The following is a 22,084-nucleotide window of genomic DNA, read 5'->3' as shown; positions in this document are numbered from 1 at the left end:
TTTATGACTGAAGAATTTGAGTTAAAGGGCTGAATCATGCAAACTATGGTAGGTTAGTGACTAGTTTCATTAAGAGAAATGTGCAGGAAGATGGCCACTGTTTCCTTTTTTTTGTATTCTACTGCTTTGAATTGTTTTCTGTTTCTTCATTGCTTTTTTATTTGCACCATTTATTCCAGCAGGATTCTCATTTGCACCCATTCTAATAGTGCTGCTGATCTCTACATAAAGGATTATTTACATCCATATGTAGAAGCAGGCAATCCCCAGGCAAGACCTCTCAGGTATTTTTTTAAGGCTTATTATGTATCTGTAAAATACTATTCTTAAGAAAAGGTGTCTATAAAAAAGGTTAAAGAACTTATAAAACATAAAAGCATATTGGCGTTACCAGCAGTGCTTTTAAAAACATAGACAAAAAGGAATGTGAAACATTGTCAACATAATTTTGGGTCGTTTGTTAAATAAAAATAAAGACATCCTTTTTTAAGCTTTTATTATTCTATTGATAAATGTGTCTTTCCTAATGAGCAAACATTTGATGTGCTTCTCTGAAAGCTACTATGATAAAATGAAATGAACTTTTAATTGTATTTTAATTCCATAAAATTTTGACTCATACTTAGAATGTTAATCTGGAAACTGGGGGCTACCCACCTGGCTTTTTGAAGAAAATTTTTGATGTCATAGGAGCTATGTATTTAGAGAATCATGTGAAAGTAGTTTGGCCTCTTCTGAGAAGTCAGCTTGAAGTCATTGTATATGTGGTTAAATGTACTTACCGTGGGTGTTCTGGGGAAATCAGTAAAGGAAAAAAATGAAGACGAGGTGGAAACTTTAAGAGAAAGGGGGGTAAACCTGCATAGAAATAGTTAAGGAAGATTAATTTATGGGCAGAAACCTGCTCCGTGGAATATTTTGTGCAGTAATCACAATGTATACCAAGCTAGCAGTATACATTATATATTTTTTAAATTATGGGCATCATTTTCTGAATGCCAGGATATGAGTTTATTTTATTACTAAAAAAAGGACTCTGTATGTTTACTTTTTAGCTATTAGAAGGCATCCTGGACTTATATTTTATGCAATGTCAGCCGAGCCAAGGGAGTTATACGAAAGGGCTAGATTTACAACAGGTGTAAATTCTCCTAGGTTTGCTGGCTTTAGTTGCCATGTGACATTTTACAGACACTGAGGATCTGGCCAAGGCAAAGAAGGCAGCTTATTTTTGAAAAGTTACATTTGATCTGGTTGTATTTTAACACAGATTGTCTTAAGGTGATTTGTAAAGCACTTTGTGATGAAAAGCATTATAGTGTCTTGATTTTTGTGGTTGGAAAAAAATGTGTGTAATTGACACTTTTGGGAAAACAGAAGTGTGATTTAACAGCGAGAGTTAAAGTTAAATACAGTTTTATTGTGGTTGCCAGGCTTTTCCTACCTTCTTTTGTCTGCTGTATTCAACTATATAGTCCAGTCTCAGAAACACTTACGAAAAACATACATAAACAAAAGTGCTATTTTTCTTATGTTTAAAATATATATACATATTTGCCAAGAAAATTACAGCACATAATGTAAAAGCCGCTGAAAGTTCAAATATAATTCTCATAGTATTTGTTATGAAGCCCTTAGAAACTGCTGCTGTAGGTTGTATGATATTGTTCAAATAGTCATGATACCTCTATGAAAAGTTAAAGTTTTAGAAAATGGAGGCACCTCTGGAATTGTGTGTCCCTGTGTATGTATATATATATATTTATGGATGCAAAGTATGTATGTTTTCAAATTAAAAAAATTACATATAATAGAGAAACATGTATTGTTTGAAAGCTAACGGCATGTCGACCTGATCTGGCAAGAGTTAAAGGGTTAATTTATCTGAACTGAAAGCTAGGGCTGTGTGAGACTCCCAGCATAAAATTAGTTATGGCTCTGTTACTTTTCTTATTGACTGTTGTCAAGATATCTTTTCAAATTAAAATCATTATTGTTAGTTTAAACTGGGTGCCCTGAGCCTCTTTCTATAGTTTAAAGGAAAGATCAAGTGGAGTAGAAGCAGTTAATTATGAAAGCTGCATGTGCTGCTTGCAGAGTTTGATGTGTTTCTAAATGGCTGAACAGTTTGCTTCAGATTTTTTTTCCTTATTTACTCTACAAGTGATGAGTTGGCTGTATAGTATCCTTGCTAAAAATGTTTCTGTAGCTTAGTGGGGAGCACCATAATATTTATGTTGGTTTTAAAGTAGGAAGGCTTAATTATTTAACACTGACTGAGTTCTGAGAACTGTGTAGATATTTCTGTGGGCAAGATGTACACTAAATAAATTATCCTGTCAGTGGTGCAACACAAAAGTTTGAAGGCTGGAGTTTGAGGTTTTTTGTTTAAATATCATGTTATAAATTCATATTTTTTCCTAACAAAATAGCTTTCTATGCCCTTTGGAAAATGCAAAGTCAGAATGAACACTGAGAATTTATGTTGAGTCTAAGTTCTGTGCCTAAATAAAATACCAGTGAAGCCTGAAAGCCAAATTCTCATAGTCCTGATGCCCATAAACAAATTCGTACCCGGGAAAAAAACCCAACAAAACCAATGCCCTTGGGTTTGATTAGATGATTCAGCTGTATTAGGGGCACACTCCAAAACTGGACTCTTACTGAAGAAATTTGACATTGAAATCATATTGTTATACTTATGTAAATTGATGCAGAAGTGTTTCTGAAAGGAAAAAAACCCAACCCTAACCTACAGTTAGGTGGAAAGAGTCTTTGAGTAAGGCTTCTGTTAGGGGCTAAGACACTTGATTTTAAGTGTGGAGTAACAAGCACCTTTAGAGGGTGAGTCAGAGCCATAAGAGGTAGTAATTGGCTCTGAGTTTTTATCCCCTTTTACTCTGTGGATGTGCTTGTCTCTCTCCATCAACTGCTGGAGCCTTCAGGAGGTGTAGGCGCTGTAGCTGGATGCTTCGTGTTATCGCTGTCTCCTAAGAACTCCACTCAAGACCTAGGGAGCAGATAGCAGCAGTCTTTTTGTGTTTTTCTGGGCATACAGTGATTAAGGTATCTACTGTTTATTACTATTATTTTAGTTGCATATTTCAAATTTAGTTGTATCCATACGCTGGTTTTGTATGGTTCATTTTTTAAATATTTTGATCATAACATACGTGCGTAAGTACTGCATGTAGCCTGAAACCAGGTAACTTTAGTATGTGGCTACTAGCTTCAGGAGATACCCAGACTATAAGAATTCATCAATTGGAGCAAACCAGAGATTGAGTTAAAAAAAAACCCAAAACCCAAACCAAGAACCCAACGCATTTTAAAGGACCGTTGCCCGTTTTCCCAAATTGCCTGGAGTAAAGTTCTCATACTGAAAACAGTATTCATTTATCTTATCAAATGTTAGTTTGTAAAATAAAAGCCTCTTTAGCCAATTACTTTTTTCCTTGAAACTCTAGCTTCTATCTCATGCCATCCTCCGAGAAAGATTGATTAAAAAAAGTTAACTTTCAGGTTTTTAAGACAGGTCTTTCACATGTTTTCTGCATCCCAAGGAACGTACTTCTTGTAAGAATGATCCTCTCTTTGGAGGTGGATCAAAAGAAATGGAAGAGGGAATTCAGGTGCTTTTAAAGTTTTCTTTAGGCTTCTTGGGACTACTTAGATTTTTTTAAATTTTTTTTTCATGGTCTGTTAACAGAGGGATGAAATGAGACTGCTAGATTCTTTTTCTTCTAAGCTTCTGTGTTCTTTTTGCTTGAGGGATTTCAGGTGAGAAACAACTGCACAAAATCTGAGGAGCTGGGATTGGTGTTTATCCAAGAAGGGTTCTGTGGAGCACAGCCTGAAGGGAGAGTCCTGGCCTTTTTATCAAGAACTGGGAGGAGTTAGTGATTTCCAGTTCAGAACAGGGAAAAGAAGTTTTGAAGAACTTAAATGTAGTCCCCATTCACGCTGTTGTAAGGAGTCGTGAGGAGTTGCTTTTGTAGGAGAGGAGTGCAAATGAAACTGTTTAGCCTCCCTCAGAGGTTCCAACTCTAGATTCCCCCTTTATTAACTGTTAGAAGTGTATTTTAAATGATTTGGGAGCAATCCCAGCCTGAAACATGAAATGGTTGTGAATCTTAATTACTGATATAAATTCTCAACTTTTGCAAATAGTCTATTGTACAAATCGATACTTTGATGGAACTTTATCACTGGAAGCAAAAGACGAGGAATTAGGAAATACTCAATTTTGCTAACATTTAATAGAAATATTTGGTCAAATTTCTTTTTTGATGTAATGACTGGAAAGTTGATGGAAACATAGATAAGTTAGCTGTGAGTTTGTTTCATTCTTTACCTGATTGGCGAGAGGTCCACAGAAATGAAGGCTTTTGTAGTTATCCAGATGCCACATTTAGAAATAAAAGTGGTACGAATTTCCACGCGAAATGCAGATTCTCGGCATGTTAACCCAGCATTAGTAAGTACAGTGGATATATTCAGTGCTTTTGTTTGCAGAAGATTGAGTCCCTAATCTGTAATCTTCTGGGATTTCCATTTCAGTGTTGTTCCTTGTATTTGCTGGTAGTTTCACTGCCTGCGGTTTGGGTAAACCTTAGCCTTCAAGGTTTTAATTTCTCCAGAATGAAAGTCTTGATGTGAGGGACGGGATGTGAGAAAATACACTCTCACGTGAGCTATGGCTGGGTTTTGGGTTTGTAGCTGCAGTTTTTGCTCATCTTTGTACCTACAGCTGCACACTAATAGAATGTGTTGCAAGTACGAATGAATGTGTCAATGAGTAACTGCCCGACTCCGCTGGCATTCAGGTACTTTGCTTACGCAGGTGTTAAGATTAGAGGTTAGTTGCTTGTTTAATCAGAAGTTGAGGGTATGTTGCAGGGTGAAATGTTATGATTTGTGTTAAGCTGGTAGAACCCATTTTTGTAATGGGTTCCTCGAGCTTTAAGGAGAAAAAACCCCCACCTAATAATGAAATTACAGGGGATTTCATTAGCCCAAATTGCACCTGAGAAAGAAACGCCTTGTTCAGTGTGGCTTACTTCTATCACGACATTTTCAAAGTAGTCGCATCTGTCAGGTGTTTTTATGCCAGTGGTGAATAATAGCTCTGGGATACCTTTTTGATCTTACATCAAAATAAAAGAAATTAATGGGTAAGCAGCAATGCAGTTTGAAATGCTGTCAGCCAATCTGTGAGTCACACATAGTTGAATTTTCGTAATAAAAGACAGTGCATGGTATAATAATGTCTAATAACCATAATATTTTGCATTTCAATAGCACCTTTCATCCAAGAATCTCAAAGTGCTTTACAAACATAAACTCACAATAAACTCATTAATCCTCACAGTACTCCTGTGAGACGGTAGGTAAGTATTACCCTCAGTTAAGACTGAGAAACTGAATCACATAAAAGCGGACTGAATGGCTGGGATAAATAGAGCAGGGGTTATCTTGCTCCTGCTACCTTGTTCTGGCTATTGGGCCACAACTTCATGTTGTTGCTTTGATGGAATAACAGTTTATCAAATAAAGCTTAGCAGTTTGATGGCTGATAAGAAATAAATATATTGGGATAACATTAGGAGGTTCTTGTTCTGAGAACGACTCCGGAGTGTGGTATTTGCTCCTGCACCGGACCCAGTCTTAACTGGAGTTTCCTTTGCTCACGGAGTGTCAATTTTGGTCGGTTGTGTTGTCAAATGAAAAAGCCATTCAGAATACTGCACTGTGTTTGCACCTCTGCATTTCATTTTGTGCTTATTGTCCAAAATGGACATTGCATTTTCACAACCCAAATTTATTATAATCCTAATAACCGTTTCTCTCACATTATATGCAACTGAGCTGTAATTTTCAAACGTGGGCGCACACGTTATATCCAAAGTCCAGCCACTGCAATCATGTTTCGCACTTAGGTGCATAATTACACTTTTCCAAATACTTCATTAATGATTTGGGATTTGTAATATGGGCGCATGAGAAATTAATCAGAATAAAATAAGTGATGAATAGATAAACCAAACAGCATTAAATCCCATATTTAGAACTGAAATTGGTTTAAATAATTTTATCTTAATTTGCTTTGGAATAAATTAAAGTAACTTTAATTCTGAATATCTGTATATAATTCTTAATATCTGTACTGTAGTTGAAAGGGTTCACTGTAGATTGACAGTTCGTACTTGATCCAGATTATATTTTTGAGGAGCACCCCATACAGAAGCCCTTTCATAGAATCATAGAATGGTTTGGGTTGGAAAGGACCTTGAAGAACCATCAAGTTCCACCCCCCTGCCGTGGGCAGGGACACCTCCCACCAGCCCAGGTTGCCCAAGGCCACATCCCGCCTGGCCTTGAACACCTCCAGGGATGGGGCCTCAACAACCTCTCTGGGCAACCTGTTCCAGTGCCTCACCACCCTCAAAGTGAAAAACTTCTTCCTAATGTTTAATCTAAACCTGTCCTCTTCCAGTGTGAAGCCATTCCCCCTCGTCCTGTCACTCCACACCCATGTAAAAAGTCCCTCCCCAGCTCCCCTGTAGCCCCTTTAGGTACTGGAAGGCCGCAATAAGATCTCCCTGGAGCTTTCTCTTCTCCAGGCTGAAGAGCCCCAACTCTTGACATCTTTATCCAGATCCTCAGCTGATGTGGTTGGGTATATCTCTACATGCCTCAGTGGATTTATTTATATGCTGTTTTCTGGGGCATACTCCTTGTAGTCTTCCCTGTTCCTCTTCCATTTAGCTAGACTGGCCGTAACATTTCATCCTTTTTTAAGAAAAACTCATCACTGATCTCATGATATGGTGATTAAAATTATCTTATGTGTCATGGAAAGATGTTTGAAGTCCAGTGCTCTGCTGACAATGTCCTGGTATTTTAGGCTCTACTCATCCTTTTTGGCACTATTTTCTCATTCTTTTATACAGTGTATTGTAATTATGGCCCTGAATGATAAAAAGATGAATATACTTCCCCTTTGGTTCTTAGAACTCAGAAGACATATGGTGTGTGTGTAAGGAAGTACAGGATTTTATTCATGTCTTTTGAATTATCTTTTTTTTAAAGATCCTATGGCTGCAGTTGAAATGTGCAGCTCTGTCAGTGCCAAGACTATGGGCTATATTTATATTTCATCTGAGGAAATACTTCTTTTAAATGGGTTTACTGATAGTTTAAAATGAAATAGACATTGATGTGAGGGTCACAGAACTTAAATGTACGAAGAATTTACACGTTTTCACATGTGAATTATCCTTGATAACTGTTTCATGTATGTAGTATTGCACTGCAGCTGATAGTGGAAGGTAAATCCAAGGCATTGTGGCATGTAATTCTGCACAGTTGTGATGGTTTGCTTTCTGAAGATAACTTTTATTTATCAGAAAACAGAATATTAGCATTTGAAATATTAGACTGTCACTGTGTTCAAGCTGTGTAGAAAATAAGCCCCCTTTTTCTTTTTTAGGGTATATTTCAGAAATCGCTGGGTAAAGACTGTCCACCCAGTTGTGCATCAGTACTGTTTGATTTCAAGCACACATTCCACCTTTCAGATGCCACAGAAAGAAGACATTCTTAAGCAACGAGTAGTAGTTGTTACTTTAAATACATCACAGTATCTGTGTCAACTGGATCTTGAACCAGGTAAGATAATTCCTAAACCAGAAGTGTCCATACTTTGAGAATTATCTTCCTCTTACCAGTGTCAGGTCTTTACTCGATTCTTTGAACTGTTAAAAAATAAACAATAATAATCTTAAAATGGTCTTCTCTTTTTTCTCTTTTTTTTTTTTTAATGAATAAAGGTTTATTACAAAGCTATAAACTGTTGGCATTCAAAGTAACCTTTTGCTTATTCTGTTTTTTTTTTCCTTATTAAAACAAAAAATAATAAAGAAGCAGTACTATCTATGATCTGATGTTTCTGAGATCCAAGAGGGAAAATTCTGTTTGAGATACTGACTTTGAATATTATGCTCATTACGGTCATTACTCAGTGGAGCATGTAAGCATAAATACATACGGAGAGCTTTTTCTCTTGTTTTGTGAATTGTTTAGCTTTGCAAACAACTCCCACACGTACAAACCCATGCTATGTTAACATCATACTTCACGGGTTGTTTTCTAAACTGAAATATATTAGACTGATTTCTTGGAGGCAGAGGCTGCTCAGGGTTTACTGTTTCCTTGATCTCCAAATGAAATCCATCTGCTTTTTTGAGAATGTGGAATTTCTTCACTGAAGTTGTAACGGTTAATTTTTTATGGCTACATTTAGGCATTTGTTGCAATAGAGAAAACCAATATGGAATTCAAGGTAAATATTTTCAGGTCTTTAGGGCCTTTAGTCTTTCAGGACTTTAGATGGAAGTAACTGCTGTGTGTTTGGCAATGGGCTGCATACAGTCGTGCCATAGTAAGGTGTGTGCAGCTGTATGAAATTCATGTTTTCCAAAGAAAATTGCTACATTTTTATGTATATAATCTTAATTGGATGGTACACTAAGTCCTCTAATACTTTGTTTTAAACCTTAATATACATCTGTGTATAAAAAGCTTCTATACCTATCCTGAATTTACATTTCATAAAATATAAGCCTACTGTGGCCCAGTTTTTTTTCAAGTGCTTGCTATCCGGTGCGTAGATTCCCCCCTGCCCCCCAACAAACCTTTTGGTCCAATATTATCATAAGATTGAATTGAAGTTTTCCTTCACTTTCTGCTCCTTTTTTCCCCCCTGACATTCCTTAAAGCCCATAACCAGCAAAGTGCTCAGGTATGTGTGCAATTTTAATGGGAAACTTAGTGTATGAAATAGTTAATAGGACTCAAGTACACGAGGAAGTCCTTTTCGTTGCCATTGTCCAAAGCTCTTCAAGCCTCATGGTGATGATAAGATTTTCAGATTTGAGAGATCTACTGAGGGATGTCTGCCAAGAGATGTTTCCTCTTGGTATAAGGAGAGCTCGGATAAAACACTTGTTTAACTTCACATATAGCAGCAGAGGCAGATCTGTGGCTACTGCTAACGTCACTGGCAATCAGTTGACCACTGTTGGTCATCTGATGGGTTTGAAAATTGTTTGTGTGGTTTCTAGTAGTTGCTAGAAATTAATTTGTATAAGCCATACTGATTTTTTCCTAATTTGGATCACTATCAGAATACAGAACTTTTAGTACAATTTCTTCTATTGTTATAATTGTTTATTTTATCATATTTCAGGTTTCATTTATTTGCCGATACCTCTGTTTTACAGGTTTTTTTACACACATTCTGTTAGATGAAGCTGCGCAGGCTATGGAGTGCGAAACTATTATGCCTCTAGCATTAGCTAATAAAAACACAAGAATTGTCTTGGCTGGAGACCATATGCAGGTAAGAGCTGTAGAGTTTTTGAATGTAAAGTGCGTATATACAATATTTGCATTTATATATTTAAGGTATTTATCTGCTCCAAACTTCTGTGGTATGTGAATACCTCATAATCTCTAACGTAAACTCCCAGTATTTCTGCCAAGTGAGAATGTGCTGTTGTCTTTAGTTTACAGTAAGGGAATTGAGGGGCAAAGCGTGTGAGTTGTCCAAGGTTACATAGGAAATCTGTTACAGAACAGACTTGGACTGGTCAACCACTGAACTATATGCAAGTAAAATTTCATTTTAAAGAGGGAGATGCATACATTTTACCAGTCATATCATAGATGGGGAAGCCAAGGAAAATTCAAGGGATTTTATTTGCATAAGCTTGGGTATAATTATTATTACAGTCAGGGCGGAAGTCTCTCCTACGTTTTATGAGTGGTGTTCCCTGTTGATTTCTGAAAGAATTGAAGAATAGGGAGAATGAGTGTTATGATTTAGACAACTTTTTTTAATTGGAAGTATCATAATCTGAAAAGAATTTGAACAAATGAGAAACAGAAAACTGAAACTAACCAGTGCCTTTATGTTACTGCGATGCGCTGAGGAATTGCATGGTTTAAAGAGTGGAGGAGAGTTCAAAAATGCTGATTACATATGTCACATGTCACGAGAAAGCATGCTTGGAAAAGTCAACCTTACTTGCTGTGTTGATTTAGGCCAGATTGATTTGTTTTTAGAGATTTGCCTTTCATTCTCTTGACATTTCACAATAGCAATAGAGTGGATGTTTGCTTTGGTATAGTAATAAACTTAAAGTAGTGTTGCCACCTGTGATTTAATCATTTCTACTAGATCATTTCAAGTCATGATCACAGTAATCCCAAGGACTGGGAAGTGCTTTTTAAATACAAAACTCGAAAGTTGTTTTAAAGAGGTTGGAGTTCTTGCCACTTCAGGCTAGATCGCATCACCCCAGCTGGGTGGCTGGAGTCTTGACTTGGCCTCTGTGTCTCAGGCTAGGTACGTAAAGAGCTGTTCTATAGCTCAGGTTCTTACAGAAGGTACTCTGTGAGGTATCCGGGATTTAAATTTCTAAAACTGATACTTATCTGAAGTGGCGCTCAAACTCAGAATCTGAATCATATGTATTCTAAATGACAAAAGAGATTGGCTTAATTTCTACATTTTAAAATTTTATTTTAAAAATCTTTTTTCATTATCTCTCTTTCTGTTTTTCCTGCAGTAATAGATGATGTTTTTATTTGTTAAACAAGCCCAGTAGTAATTTAGTGTAATAGTAACTGGGCTGTTTGGGCTTTAGTTTTTCAAAATACTTTATATTTAACATTGTGTTACAAATGTCTATATTTTCTGATGTGTATTATTTGTGGTAGTAACCTAACAGTAAAGTGCTTGTCGGAGTAATTGTGTAATGTCATTCAAAACACAGGTTTGGTGGTTTGTTTTTTTTTCTGGTCAAACAGCGCTCTGCTTTGAGTTACTCACCTGTGCAAGCCACAAAGAAAAACCATAGATGTAAGGGTTCTTCTCTCCTCTTTACATAGTTACTGAATGTTTTATTGTTCCTTTAAGAGCATGTTGGTCTTTTGTCCCTTTTACAGTAGGAATGGGCATTTCTATGGAATAGCCATGGTATATGTCTTCCGACTATGAATGTACGGTAAAAGGAAGGTTTTATTTTTGTTTTGATGCAAAATACATATGTTGGGAGCATGAAATTCCAAGTCCACGTATTTAGTTACGTTTTCTTTGTGTGTGTGTGTCTATTACAGCTCAGTCCTTTTGTCTACAGTGAATTTGCCAGGGAAAGAAACCTTCATGTTTCATTGCTTGATCGGCTCTATGAGCACTACCCTGCAGAATTTCCATGCAGGATCTTGCTGTGTGAGAACTATCGCTCCCATGAAGCTATCATCAAGTAGGTGTGAACTTTTTCACTGTATCATGCTTTTCTTTGGTGTGAGTGAGCAAAATAACTCTGAGTCAAGCACAACTGAATGGAGAGAGAAGCATTATGTGTTTCTATAATGAAATCATAGTTGTTTCAAAGTTAGTAGAGTAATTCTTTGTCACTAGCTTGAAATTTGGTCTGCTAGAACAGACACCAGGGGTTCAGTTAGGCAGTTGCACTACAGACCCCTTTTTCAGGTGGGGATGCTTTCACTGCCAGACTTGCACCTAAGCCAAAGAAGAGCTAACTTTCCCTTTTTAACTGTTGTGCAGTATATTATATAGTGTCTGTGTTTCTTTGAACTGTTTCAGAATTTTAGAATTACTGGGGTGGATTCTCTTGGAATGGTAAGCAATGTGCAATGTAAGGAATGTGTGGATATACAACTATGAACAAAATTTGACCTATTTTCTTCTGGGCATGTTTCTTTCCTGTTGTCTTTTTGTATTACTTCTTTCAAGACACATTAATCAGTGGGTTTGCATTTTTATGCTGTGATAAACGAATGGCTGCTAGTGTAATGAGCTCATCCATGAGCTGTGCTAGAAAGAATAAGTGCAATCATGGGGAAAAATGCTAAAGTTTAAATCCTGGCTCAGATATGTACCGAGGAATATTATGTTGGTATCCAGTCGTACTAATTAGGTTATCACTGTGTTCAAAGCAAAAGCAGAAATATTTAAGTGCTCCAGGGAATCAAAAGTGGGAATGTAACATATTTTGTTACACAGCTTGGTCTGTCTTCATTATGTGGACTTTGTAATAACCGACTGAGTGGTGCTAAATTTCTTACACGTTTCTTGAAATTGTAAGTTCAAAATGAGAGAGAATCTGAAAAGGAAGGGATCATTTCAGCTTTTGGTTAGAGATCACTTCTATGAAATTTGCCTCAGAAAGATCATGAAAATTCACTTCGGCAGTTGGAGTTCAGACAGTGAGTTCCTAGAAAGATGCGCTGTGTTGAACACCGAGGTAAGGATTGCAGAAATACCACTGGGGCTAACGGGCTGCCTAGTGAAAGTCCAGTCTGCCTGATTCCACTAGAAAGTATTGCTCTGTGGAGTGAAACCTGCTGAATGCTCTGACGGTGGTCCGTTTAGGAGATTGTCTCAAGTCTACGTCTTTTTATAATGTGGAATTTCCCCTGACAAATGGGACCATGGCACTTAATACAGAAGTAAGTGTGGGAAGATGGTTTGTGGTGGGCTCATTAATCATACCTACTGAACTGAAGTAGAGACCAAAAGAAATTAAGGAAAGAACAAGCCGTTAGTTCAGCCTGACTTTGGAGCTGTACTTGGAAAAAACAGTCCTTGTAGAAAGGTTGTTTTATTGTTTAATGAGAACTCATTACTAAGAACTAATTAGCAGAAGAAATTGTTAGTTTTGCTCGTTGGCAGCAGTGGACTGCTGCAACTCAACCCACAGAAGAGTTGTGTATTCTTCAGGGTTGTCCCGTGTAAGCCAGTTCTGGTCAGCAGTGGGCTGCAGTTGGTTGGTGATGATTTGGTAGCAGACTAGTTTCTATAGCTTTTCCATGACCAGTTGTTTACATCTTAAGCTATAATAATTGGAAGCCTGGAAGCACTCGGTGGGCCCATTGACTGCGTGGTCCCGTTTCTGGTGTCTTCATGTCAGGCTATATTCATGTTAGTGCATCCACAGAGCTGTATCCGAAGAACGTTAAGGTTGGAGGCTGAGCATTCGAAGTTAGATTATACCACTTCACTAATTAATGAAAGCCAGTACATTACTTCAGCTCTACTGTGCACGCAATAGTATACAGTACTTACGGTACTGCCGATAGTAATCTGCAGTCTCTTCTTGCTGGCTTTTTGTCTCGTTCCATTCAGTTTGCCTTCTTCCCTCCTACTTTTCACCATGAAGGTAGTTCTTGCCTCATTTCTTTTTCAGTCAGCCAGCTTCTGCAATGCCTGCTGCCAGCAGAGGAAGCACGTTCTGCTTGTGTTTCTGATGGCTAGCAGCATGGGCTGGAGTAGAAGTCACAGAGGGAAAGTTTCCTTGAAAGCTGAATACTTGGCCTGCATTGTGCTCCGTACGCATGAAATCTTTAGTAAATTTGTCTTCCAAGTTCAACAACTCTTAACTGATGTAAGCGGGCTCGTTGTCCAGACAGCAAGCTTTTTTGCTCAGTTTCAAGCCACCAGAACTTCTGAGTGAAACACTTGTGAGAACGTTAGTAACTTTGTTGAGCTTTAGATTAGAAGAAAATACTGCCTTTGTAGAAAAAGTGTTGGAAAAGGGTAATTTTAGTGCCTTCTGCTCCATCTGTAGTATGGAAATAATCAGTTCAGAGAAATCACTAGAAGATACAGAATAGTAATCAGTGTTTCTGTTTTTCTTATAAAGTATTTTGTGATTGCATATTTTATCAGTGAGATTTGCATATTTATCAGTGAGCTCATATGTAGACTCCGCATTTTATTCTGTTTTGCCTTGTTACAGTTATACATCTGAACTTTTCTATGAAGGCAAATTGATGGCAAGTGGAAAGCAGCCAGCACACAAAGATTTCTACCCTTTGACTTTCTTCACAGCACGTGGAGAAGATGTGCAAGAAAAAAACAGTACAGCTTTTTACAATAATGCAGAGGTAACTCTTCTTTGGCTTTATTCTTGATTTTTTTTCTTAAAGCTCCCCCGCACGCAATTTATTGGTTTATGCTCAGTGTGGGTGGAAGACATAAATTGTCCTCTACTATCAGGGGGGAACGTGGAGTTTGCTAAACATGAAGTAGTGAACATTGCAATTGTAGTAAACATTTCCACTAATTTATCTAATTTTTTTGGTTGTTGTTGCAATTGCAAGCTGCATATAGTTCTCTCAGGCTCGTTCTTCAGGATGTCTTTCCTGATAGTTTTTGTGACATTCTGATGGATGTATCCTAGCAACTGAGAGTAACTGCAATTTGAAGTAAAACTTAAGATTTCTTTGTTGTAGAAATGTTCCCACTCAGATAAGAGTCCTCTGGAGTAACATTTCATATTTGCTTTAATATGTTTAGTATCAGTGTCTAACTGATCATGTGCAGGTGAAATTTTTGTTGGTGAGAACTCACTCTCAATATGTTTGTTTCACATAGATTTATTTGTATTCTTTAAAAATTACTGCCATTCTCATGCTTGCCTTTGAGTTAAAAAAAGCACAAAACCCAACAAAAACCCAACACCCTCCCACCCTCCCCCTGGCTCGGTAATACGTTGCATAGTGGAAGATGCCTTTTTCCAGTCACCTCAAGTTAGGGAGGAGTTGACCCAACTCCTTTTTTTCCCCACCAAAAAGATGTCTTAAGAGGTGTCGTTGACATTTAAAGAAAACCAAAGAAATATCACTGATTTTATTAAGCTTATGAGGAATTTAAACACAGTTAGGTTGCTGTTTAGCAGCAGTGTTTGTTATGAAGCACTGCAGAGCTGTCTGCGTTTCACCTTGTTGATCATGGTGCAGTTCATCTGATGTGCAATTTTCAACCTTTTTGTTGTTGTGCTGCACTTCTTATGCATTCTTTGATGTATTAGAATATCTACTTAAATAAGAAACTCCGATGACTTCTGGACACACTACTGAAAAAAAACCAAAGGCACCTGACTACTTCCATTAATCTACTTGGATTGCTTTGCCATTTAAAAAAAAATTGTAAAAAACCTAAAAATATCTTCAGTGGCCAAGCAACTGTCTGAAAATTGTGAGTCATTAATAGCTACAGGCAGAAATGAAGGACAACAGCTGCTTAAACACCAACATGAAAAACTGAAATTCAGATGAGGAGGGAGATTTCTTCTGTGTGACCCTTGATGGATGTTTGCACTGGGGCATCTTTTGGTTCATTGGTTCCTGCATTAAGTATTAATCAGGAAAATACACTTTCTCTTTTTGGTCTCAATTCTAAAATTTCCCTATATGGTGTTAATTCTAACTACATATCCAGAAGCTATATGCTTTCATAAAAGCTTGCCAAAATACCTGCAAAAGATCAGTACATTTGTGCTACAGTTTTTCTAGATATCAAAGTTTATTCTAATAAGCTTTGTCTGTAAAATTAGCTTTTAAATACAAGAATTTATGTTGCAAGAAGTTATATTCGGGACTTGCTCAAAATCAGCCACATATTTTCACTGCCCTCTGAAATTATAAAAATTAAACTATTTGTGACTTTTTAAGCATTAACAGATTTTTTTTGCTTTACTAGTTTCCTCCTGATTTTTTTTTAATCCCTGAGTTTTTCAATAAACTGTTCCAGTTTAGATTCATTTTTTAAAAATATATGCTTAAATGAGAATGTGTGCCATATAATGCTTAGAAGCCAAGAAGTCAGCATGAAACAACAGATTTTTAGCAGTTAGGAACTACTATGCTTTATACTATTGTGCATATAGCCATAGTAATTTATATCACTTTTCATGTTCCTGAAATGTCCATAAAAGTCACTAGAATTCTCACTTACCAATTTGAAGAAGAGATAATATAAAAGTTAAGAGCATTAAATTTATTTTTAACGCTCCCTTCCCACAGCCAAAGATAACTGGATGAATGCGGAAGAGGAGAAAGTTAAGAATACTTGAGCTTCCATTAAGAGGCTGTGCTTGGATTTGTGATGCTATAGGAAAACTGCATCAATTATCATGCTTTAAATAGCTGGATAAATATTTATTGAATGACATAATGATACTTTGAAAATGACACATTGAATGTAAATGTTAAAAAAAACCCAAACAAACCCACAAACCTTCCATAAAGTTATTCAGAAATGCCTTCTGCAGTGCAGTATCGCTGTTCAGTGTGTTGAAACAGAAGCAGCTACGCCTGGCCCTTCTTGGCAGGAGGTTACTTTTGAGCCTGTCTCCTCACAGGAGGAGATTTTCAATTTTTATTAATCATTACTCTGTTCAGGTAGCACACTCGGGTAGTATTTCATAGAGCTGAACTAGCAGTTGATGACTAATCTGAAAGTCTTGATGGTATCCTTTGGAACGGAAAGTGATTGTGCTCTGGTACACATACTCTCTCTCTGGAGTTATCAAACTCTAATATGGCATGTATAAAATTTAGAATAGAAATAAAATAATCCCTATTTAGGCGGTATATTTAGTTATGGAATTTAGTTAAAGTATGATAAGAAACGTCCAACTCCAGTTGACATTTTTGTAAGAACGTAAGCATGAAAATTAAGGTTATTGATATAATTTCCCAGCTTGTACTTTAAAAGTGACATTTTTGTGGGCAAAATTTTATTTCAAGATTAAAAAAAGGTACTGTATAGTAAATACACTGGTTTAATACATGATATTTTAGAGTAATAGTATAGAATACAGTAGTATTGCTTGTTCGGTAAGGCTATGTAATGCTGTGACATATAAATGTTTTAGAGCTTTAAAATTCAAATTCTCTTTCCATACCAAAGAATGTTCTTCAGTGGAGCATACTTAAGGATTCTGACTTTCTTTTAAGGTGTTTGAAGTAGTAGAGCGTGTTGAAGAATTAAGAAGAAAATGGCCTGTTGCCTGGGGCAAATTGGATGATGGCAGTATAGGTGTCGTAACACCTTACGCTGATCAAGTGTTCAGAATTCGGGCTGAACTTCGGAAAAAAAGACTGTCTGATGTCAGTGTAGAGAGAGTGCTAAATGTTCAGGGTAAGTAATACTTATATGTCTCAAAGATATACTAAGGAAGTAAGAAATGTGACTGGTGAAGTAAGTAAGACTTACTAAAATAATTTTAAAACGATCAGAACAAAAGGAGAGCTGTGATATAGCCCATAAACCCCAATGTATCAAAATGAAACTGGCAAGTATGCTGATCAGATGTTATTCCAACATTGAATACCAAAGCAATAGACTCATGGTTGTGAAATTTACCTTTTTTCAAAATTAAGTTCAGGCATACAAAAAATAAATTGATTGAGTGAAAAACATGAAACCTGATTGATTTCTATTGCAAGGGGAAAAACAGAGTTCCAAATAAAAAGGTGATGAGCCTTTAGCCTCAAAAAGTTTTACTGATTTACTGACTGTAAAATGGGGTCCGTAAATTTAGATATTTGTTCTGGGGATCACATTGATAACAGGAATTTTGTGTAGGCATAGCCTGTTGCTAGGTTGCACTTTTAGTCAGTAATAAACAAAGGAAAATAATAAAGTAACTGCGTGACAGTGAGTGGTGTGTTCTGGTTTTTTATGGTAGATATTCGTATATTTGAGAAGTTTTTCAATATGAAACAAGAACGTCCAGAACTTTTTTAAGGTAGAATAAATAAATCCGAGGTTTGTTATTGGCAAGACTGTAAAGATAATTGGCATTTCAAAAAGTTCTGTAATGATTAATATAAAGATGAAAAATAAGTTTTGTAAAGAGGAAATATTCTTGTAATAGCATATGCTATTTATAGTGCATCTCTTAAAATTTTTATATCTTATTATTCTTGCATAAAGCTCTTCATTGTGAAGGGTAGCTATCAGTTCTTCGGAATATCTAGGTGTGGAATCTGGCTGGCAAGTGCAATGGTCTGACTGTGTTACTAGCAGAAATAGCTGCCGTTATCTCAGACACTTGTTTTTTGTTTCATTTTAGGAAAACAGTTTAGAGTTTTGTTTCTCAGCACAGTACGAACACGGCATACATGCAAACATAAGCAAACACCGATTAAAAGGAAAGAGCAGTTACTGGAGGATTCAACAGAAGACTTGGATTATGGTTTTCTGTCTAATTACAAACTTCTCAACACTGCCATTACAAGAGCACAATCCTTGGTAGCTGTGGTGGGAGATCCTATTGCTTTATGTTCCATTGGAAGATGCAGGTACTTTATACGTGTCCCTCAGTTAATCAGGGCTGAGGGTACTAGAAAATGTGTTTATCTGTGACTGATGGATTGAGTAAAATGATGTATGTTCTTTTAGGTCCCAAATAAGACACAATATATTTAAACCCTTAAAATAAGTGTATAATTAAATTGAAATTCTTCACGTTTATATCCATAGAAATACCATAAAGATGGTAAAGCATTAGTTGTGTTCCCAGCTCTCGCAGAGGCTTGAGTCTGCAGGCGTGATTTCAGCTGCTCCACAGTCTGCTGCTGAACTCAGCCCTCCGGCGGAGCGGGCAGTGGCAGCCCCGCATCGCCCGGGCAGTGCCGCTCTGCTCCGGCAATTCCTGCCATCCCGGCTACCAAGTCTCCTCTGGAGCGGGAAGCGTGCGGTTGTGCAAGGGCCACTCTGTCCCCTCAATAGTAAGTCTTGCTGACAGGGAGGAGAAGGGACTATTTTATATTTTTATTCAATGATAGTGAAGAAAACCTGATGTAAGAGACAGAGCATTTTAAAGTCCTCTACGAGTGGACAAGTCCGGCTTTTTTTGTTGTTGTTGTTTTTGTTTTGTTCTGGTTTTACCTTCTTATCCAGAGTCACAGTGTCACCAAAATACAGAGAAAAAGCATGAGATACCCACTAACTGGTCATTGTGAAACTGTCTTTGAATGAATTTATAGTTGCTCTTATTTTTACTTGACAGTAACAATTGATGATGCTTCATTTAATTTTCTAGTGGGTTTTTTGGGGGATATACCTGTTACAATTTTATATATAAATAAACGTAGTATATAATTTGGAGTTAAAGATTGTGATGTAATGTATTTTGAAGTTGAATATTATGGTGGTTATATAAAAGTAGAAGACTTGAAACCATTATTTATGTTTTTATGTTTTATGTGTCTTCATGACACTAGGAAAAACTTGTTAAGATTTGAGTGAATTTACTTTTTATAGACCTAAACGAAGAAATGTAAAAAATGCTGAGAGATGTAAACACTGATGTTAAGGACACCAAGTTCTTGTTCTTCAAAGGTTTCTTTTTCCGTGGAAGAGCTGAAATGTTGAGGTGATCAGAGATAAACCCTGAGGCTTCTTTCTCGAAGAGAGGAAACACTGCACTGACTACATTATTATAATACAGCTAAAAATATGTATTAGTCAGTTGTTATATCTACATTGTATTCTACTTTCCTGAGCAGTATTATTCTGCTGTGTTGAAAATGGATGTGGTTTTCAAAGATCAGAATTGAAAAACCCAAAAGCAAACCTAAGCTTTGTTTACTGTGTTTATGAAATGTAACCTGAATTTAACCACTTATCTGCTGGGGACAGGTCAAGAGTATCCATACATTAATACAGTGATCTGCTCTGAACTGCTAATAACATCTTCTCAAAAGAGAAATAATGGTTGTGGTTTTATTTCACGTTTCCCATTACCTGCTTGTTTTTTTTAAACATGATCTGGTTTACGTAGCTAACGGATGAGAAGGAGCTCTGTGCCTCCCGAGCCCTCGATCCCCAACTGATGAGTGTCTGTTACAGCCTGCTGGTGCAGTCTCTAGCTCATCAGCTTACGCTGCAGAGATACATGACTTAGCTGTAGAGGTTGCCATGCTGTGCTGACCGAGATTTCTCTTACCGCTTGTTCAGAAATTACTCTTAGTTGATAAATTTTGCTTCTCTTCCCTACTATGGAGTTCAGGATGTGCAGTGTTACCTAAGTCAGAGTTAGTTACTCCCCAGTTAGTCTAGCTAGCACCTAGGGCCTTTACTGGTTCTCTAACCATCTGTGTAAATACAGGTTTTGTTGGAGAATGACCATATCTCTTACTGTCTCTAAATCCCGGTGGGGAAGATAGGTTCATGTAAAAATTCCAGAGGTTGAGTGATGAAGTTTTAAAGTAGATACCCAAAGGGGACCCACTTTTCAAATGTGGGGGCTCTGCAGTTTTTCCAAGTATGGCTCCTTCAAAATATCTGAAATAGGGCATGCAAGAAACTTACTAAAAATAAAAGTATAGGCTATCAGCCTGGTACCTAAATTACAGTCTTGGCAGTTTGGGATTCAGTTTGTGTTTCAGACCAGCAGCTGTCTATATATGTATAGCTGTTCAAAATTATAAAACAAAAAGATAATTAAAAAACAAGGAGCACTGGAGCTTTATTAAGATGTATCTCAAGCTTTCTCTTTAATACACCATTGTCTTGTTTCACTGAATAATTGAACATTCACTGTTTGAAAATAGTGCTGGAGGGGTTCAGGCATGCTGCTAGAAAGATGGTTCTTTTTTAGTACAACAGGAGTACAGAAGTCTGAAAGAAGTGACATTTCGTTAGGAAAAAACAGACCTCAAAAAAGTTTAGAGAGTACTTGAATTTTATAAATATTCTAATACCTGTCAAAATGAGTCAAGACTCTGTAATGATAGTTGTAGAGAGCTTTGTGAAGTATGCCCAGGGTAATCATTACATTTCTGTGTGTTACGATCGGACAAGACAGGGCTGTTTTGGCAGACACTCCCTTTAAACTGCAGAGCACACTGTAAGACAGAGACAGCAGTATTTTATTCTCTGTTCTTACACCCCAGTACAAGTATTCCATGTGTAGAGAGAGTGCTTGGGGCATTTTAAGCAAAACTGGATGGGTCTCAGTGGATTTGTGGTACTTGGCAGTAGGTTTGGTGACTGAATTGATTAATCAGAGGGAGTTCCATCATTAAAGCACCCCAGTGAAGTATTTCATTTTGGTTTTTAATCCTCACTTAAAACCTTGCAAGACATATTTGCCTTACAGCGACATGCAGAAAAAGGGCATCTTGCATCCTGAATTTTAAAAGAGCATTTCTTGCCTGTATAAAATCACAACAGAAGATGGGCTTTTAGGAAAAACTATTTTGAATTTTTAAATACATCAGTAACATTACAGTATTCTTGCAAGAAAGACATTTCTTCTTTTCCACTCAGCAAAATGTGATCCTGCTGTTAAAATTAGTGTGCAGCAATCTCTCATTTTACAGGTTTTGGGAAGACAACACTGAAATAATAGTGCTTGCTTATAGGCCAGACCGTGTTATGGAAGGGTGAACTAGAGTGAGTTGTAGTCAAGCACGCCTTTAAGATCATTGTCTTTTTAATCCTCTTTTTCAATACTTTCGTTACTCTTGATTTTTTTTTTGAAAGAGAACAGCTCAATCAGGTGTTTTTTTTTAAAGTGACCTCTTCAGATCTTGTTTAACTGTCTTTTAAGCTTAAGTAACTTGACGCCCCCAAGTTTCTTTGAGGTTAAAAAAAAGTAAATAAAATTATCGTAAGAGTGACATTTTTATATAGATCCTGCTGTGGATGTAAAAAATGTTAAGACTTTTTTTAAGCAATAGAAAGAAGACATGTCATGAGAAAGCGGAAGACAGGTAGGAATGTTCTTTTATTACAGGTTTGAATAACCCCTCCACCCTCCAAAAAGTTGGACACAGAATTTTCACAGGGAAGGTCATGTGTCATCTGATGGTTGTCTTTCTGCCTTGAAATTTCTTCTATATGTTAGAAATACCTGACAATGCAATAAAATTTATGGGTTTATTTGTTTTCCGCCAGAGGATCTCAAAAGCCCTCTTGATACTCCTGACATGTTAATCTTCACGTGACTCTAAAGTGTTTCACAAGGGTAGTTTTGAGGGTGTATCTCAACTTTGGTACTTGTGACACTGGAATTGAATGATCTGCCTAAATTCATAGAATCTTTTTGACATCTTCTGGGATAATCCCTGTGATTCTTTGAGCTTTAATAAATTCCATAAATCACGTGCTTTCCAGAATTTTAAGCATTGTGTTCACTGTGTTTGGTCTTCTAGTTAGAAATTTACATGTCCATGACATTACTATTAAATGTGA

General features: G+C 36.9%; 1 protein-coding gene across 1 annotated transcript in view; it reads left to right on the top strand.

Annotated features, from left to right (window-relative positions):
• Nucleotides 1-22,084, top strand: part of HELZ (helicase with zinc finger) — a 77,694-nt gene that overhangs the window by 36,276 nt on the left and 19,334 nt on the right. The window contains exons 14-20 of the mRNA XM_009894775.1: nt 183-284; nt 7,493-7,671; nt 9,285-9,403; nt 11,185-11,330; nt 13,830-13,977; nt 16,834-17,017; nt 17,955-18,183. Of these exons, the coding sequence (XP_009893077.1) occupies nt 183-284; nt 7,493-7,671; nt 9,285-9,403; nt 11,185-11,330; nt 13,830-13,977; nt 16,834-17,017; nt 17,955-18,183 (1,107 nt within the window). The remainder of the gene's footprint in view (nt 1-182; nt 285-7,492; nt 7,672-9,284; nt 9,404-11,184; nt 11,331-13,829; nt 13,978-16,833; nt 17,018-17,954; nt 18,184-22,084) is intronic.

The sequence above is a fragment of the Charadrius vociferus genome, unplaced genomic scaffold (assembly GCF_000708025.1).
Source record: "Charadrius vociferus isolate BGI_N301 unplaced genomic scaffold, ASM70802v2 scaffold321, whole genome shotgun sequence".
Lineage (NCBI taxonomy): Eukaryota > Metazoa > Chordata > Aves > Charadriiformes > Charadriidae > Charadrius > Charadrius vociferus.
The sequence above is the reverse complement of the archived record's forward strand: the minus strand, read 5'-3'. Positions and strand labels throughout refer to the sequence as shown.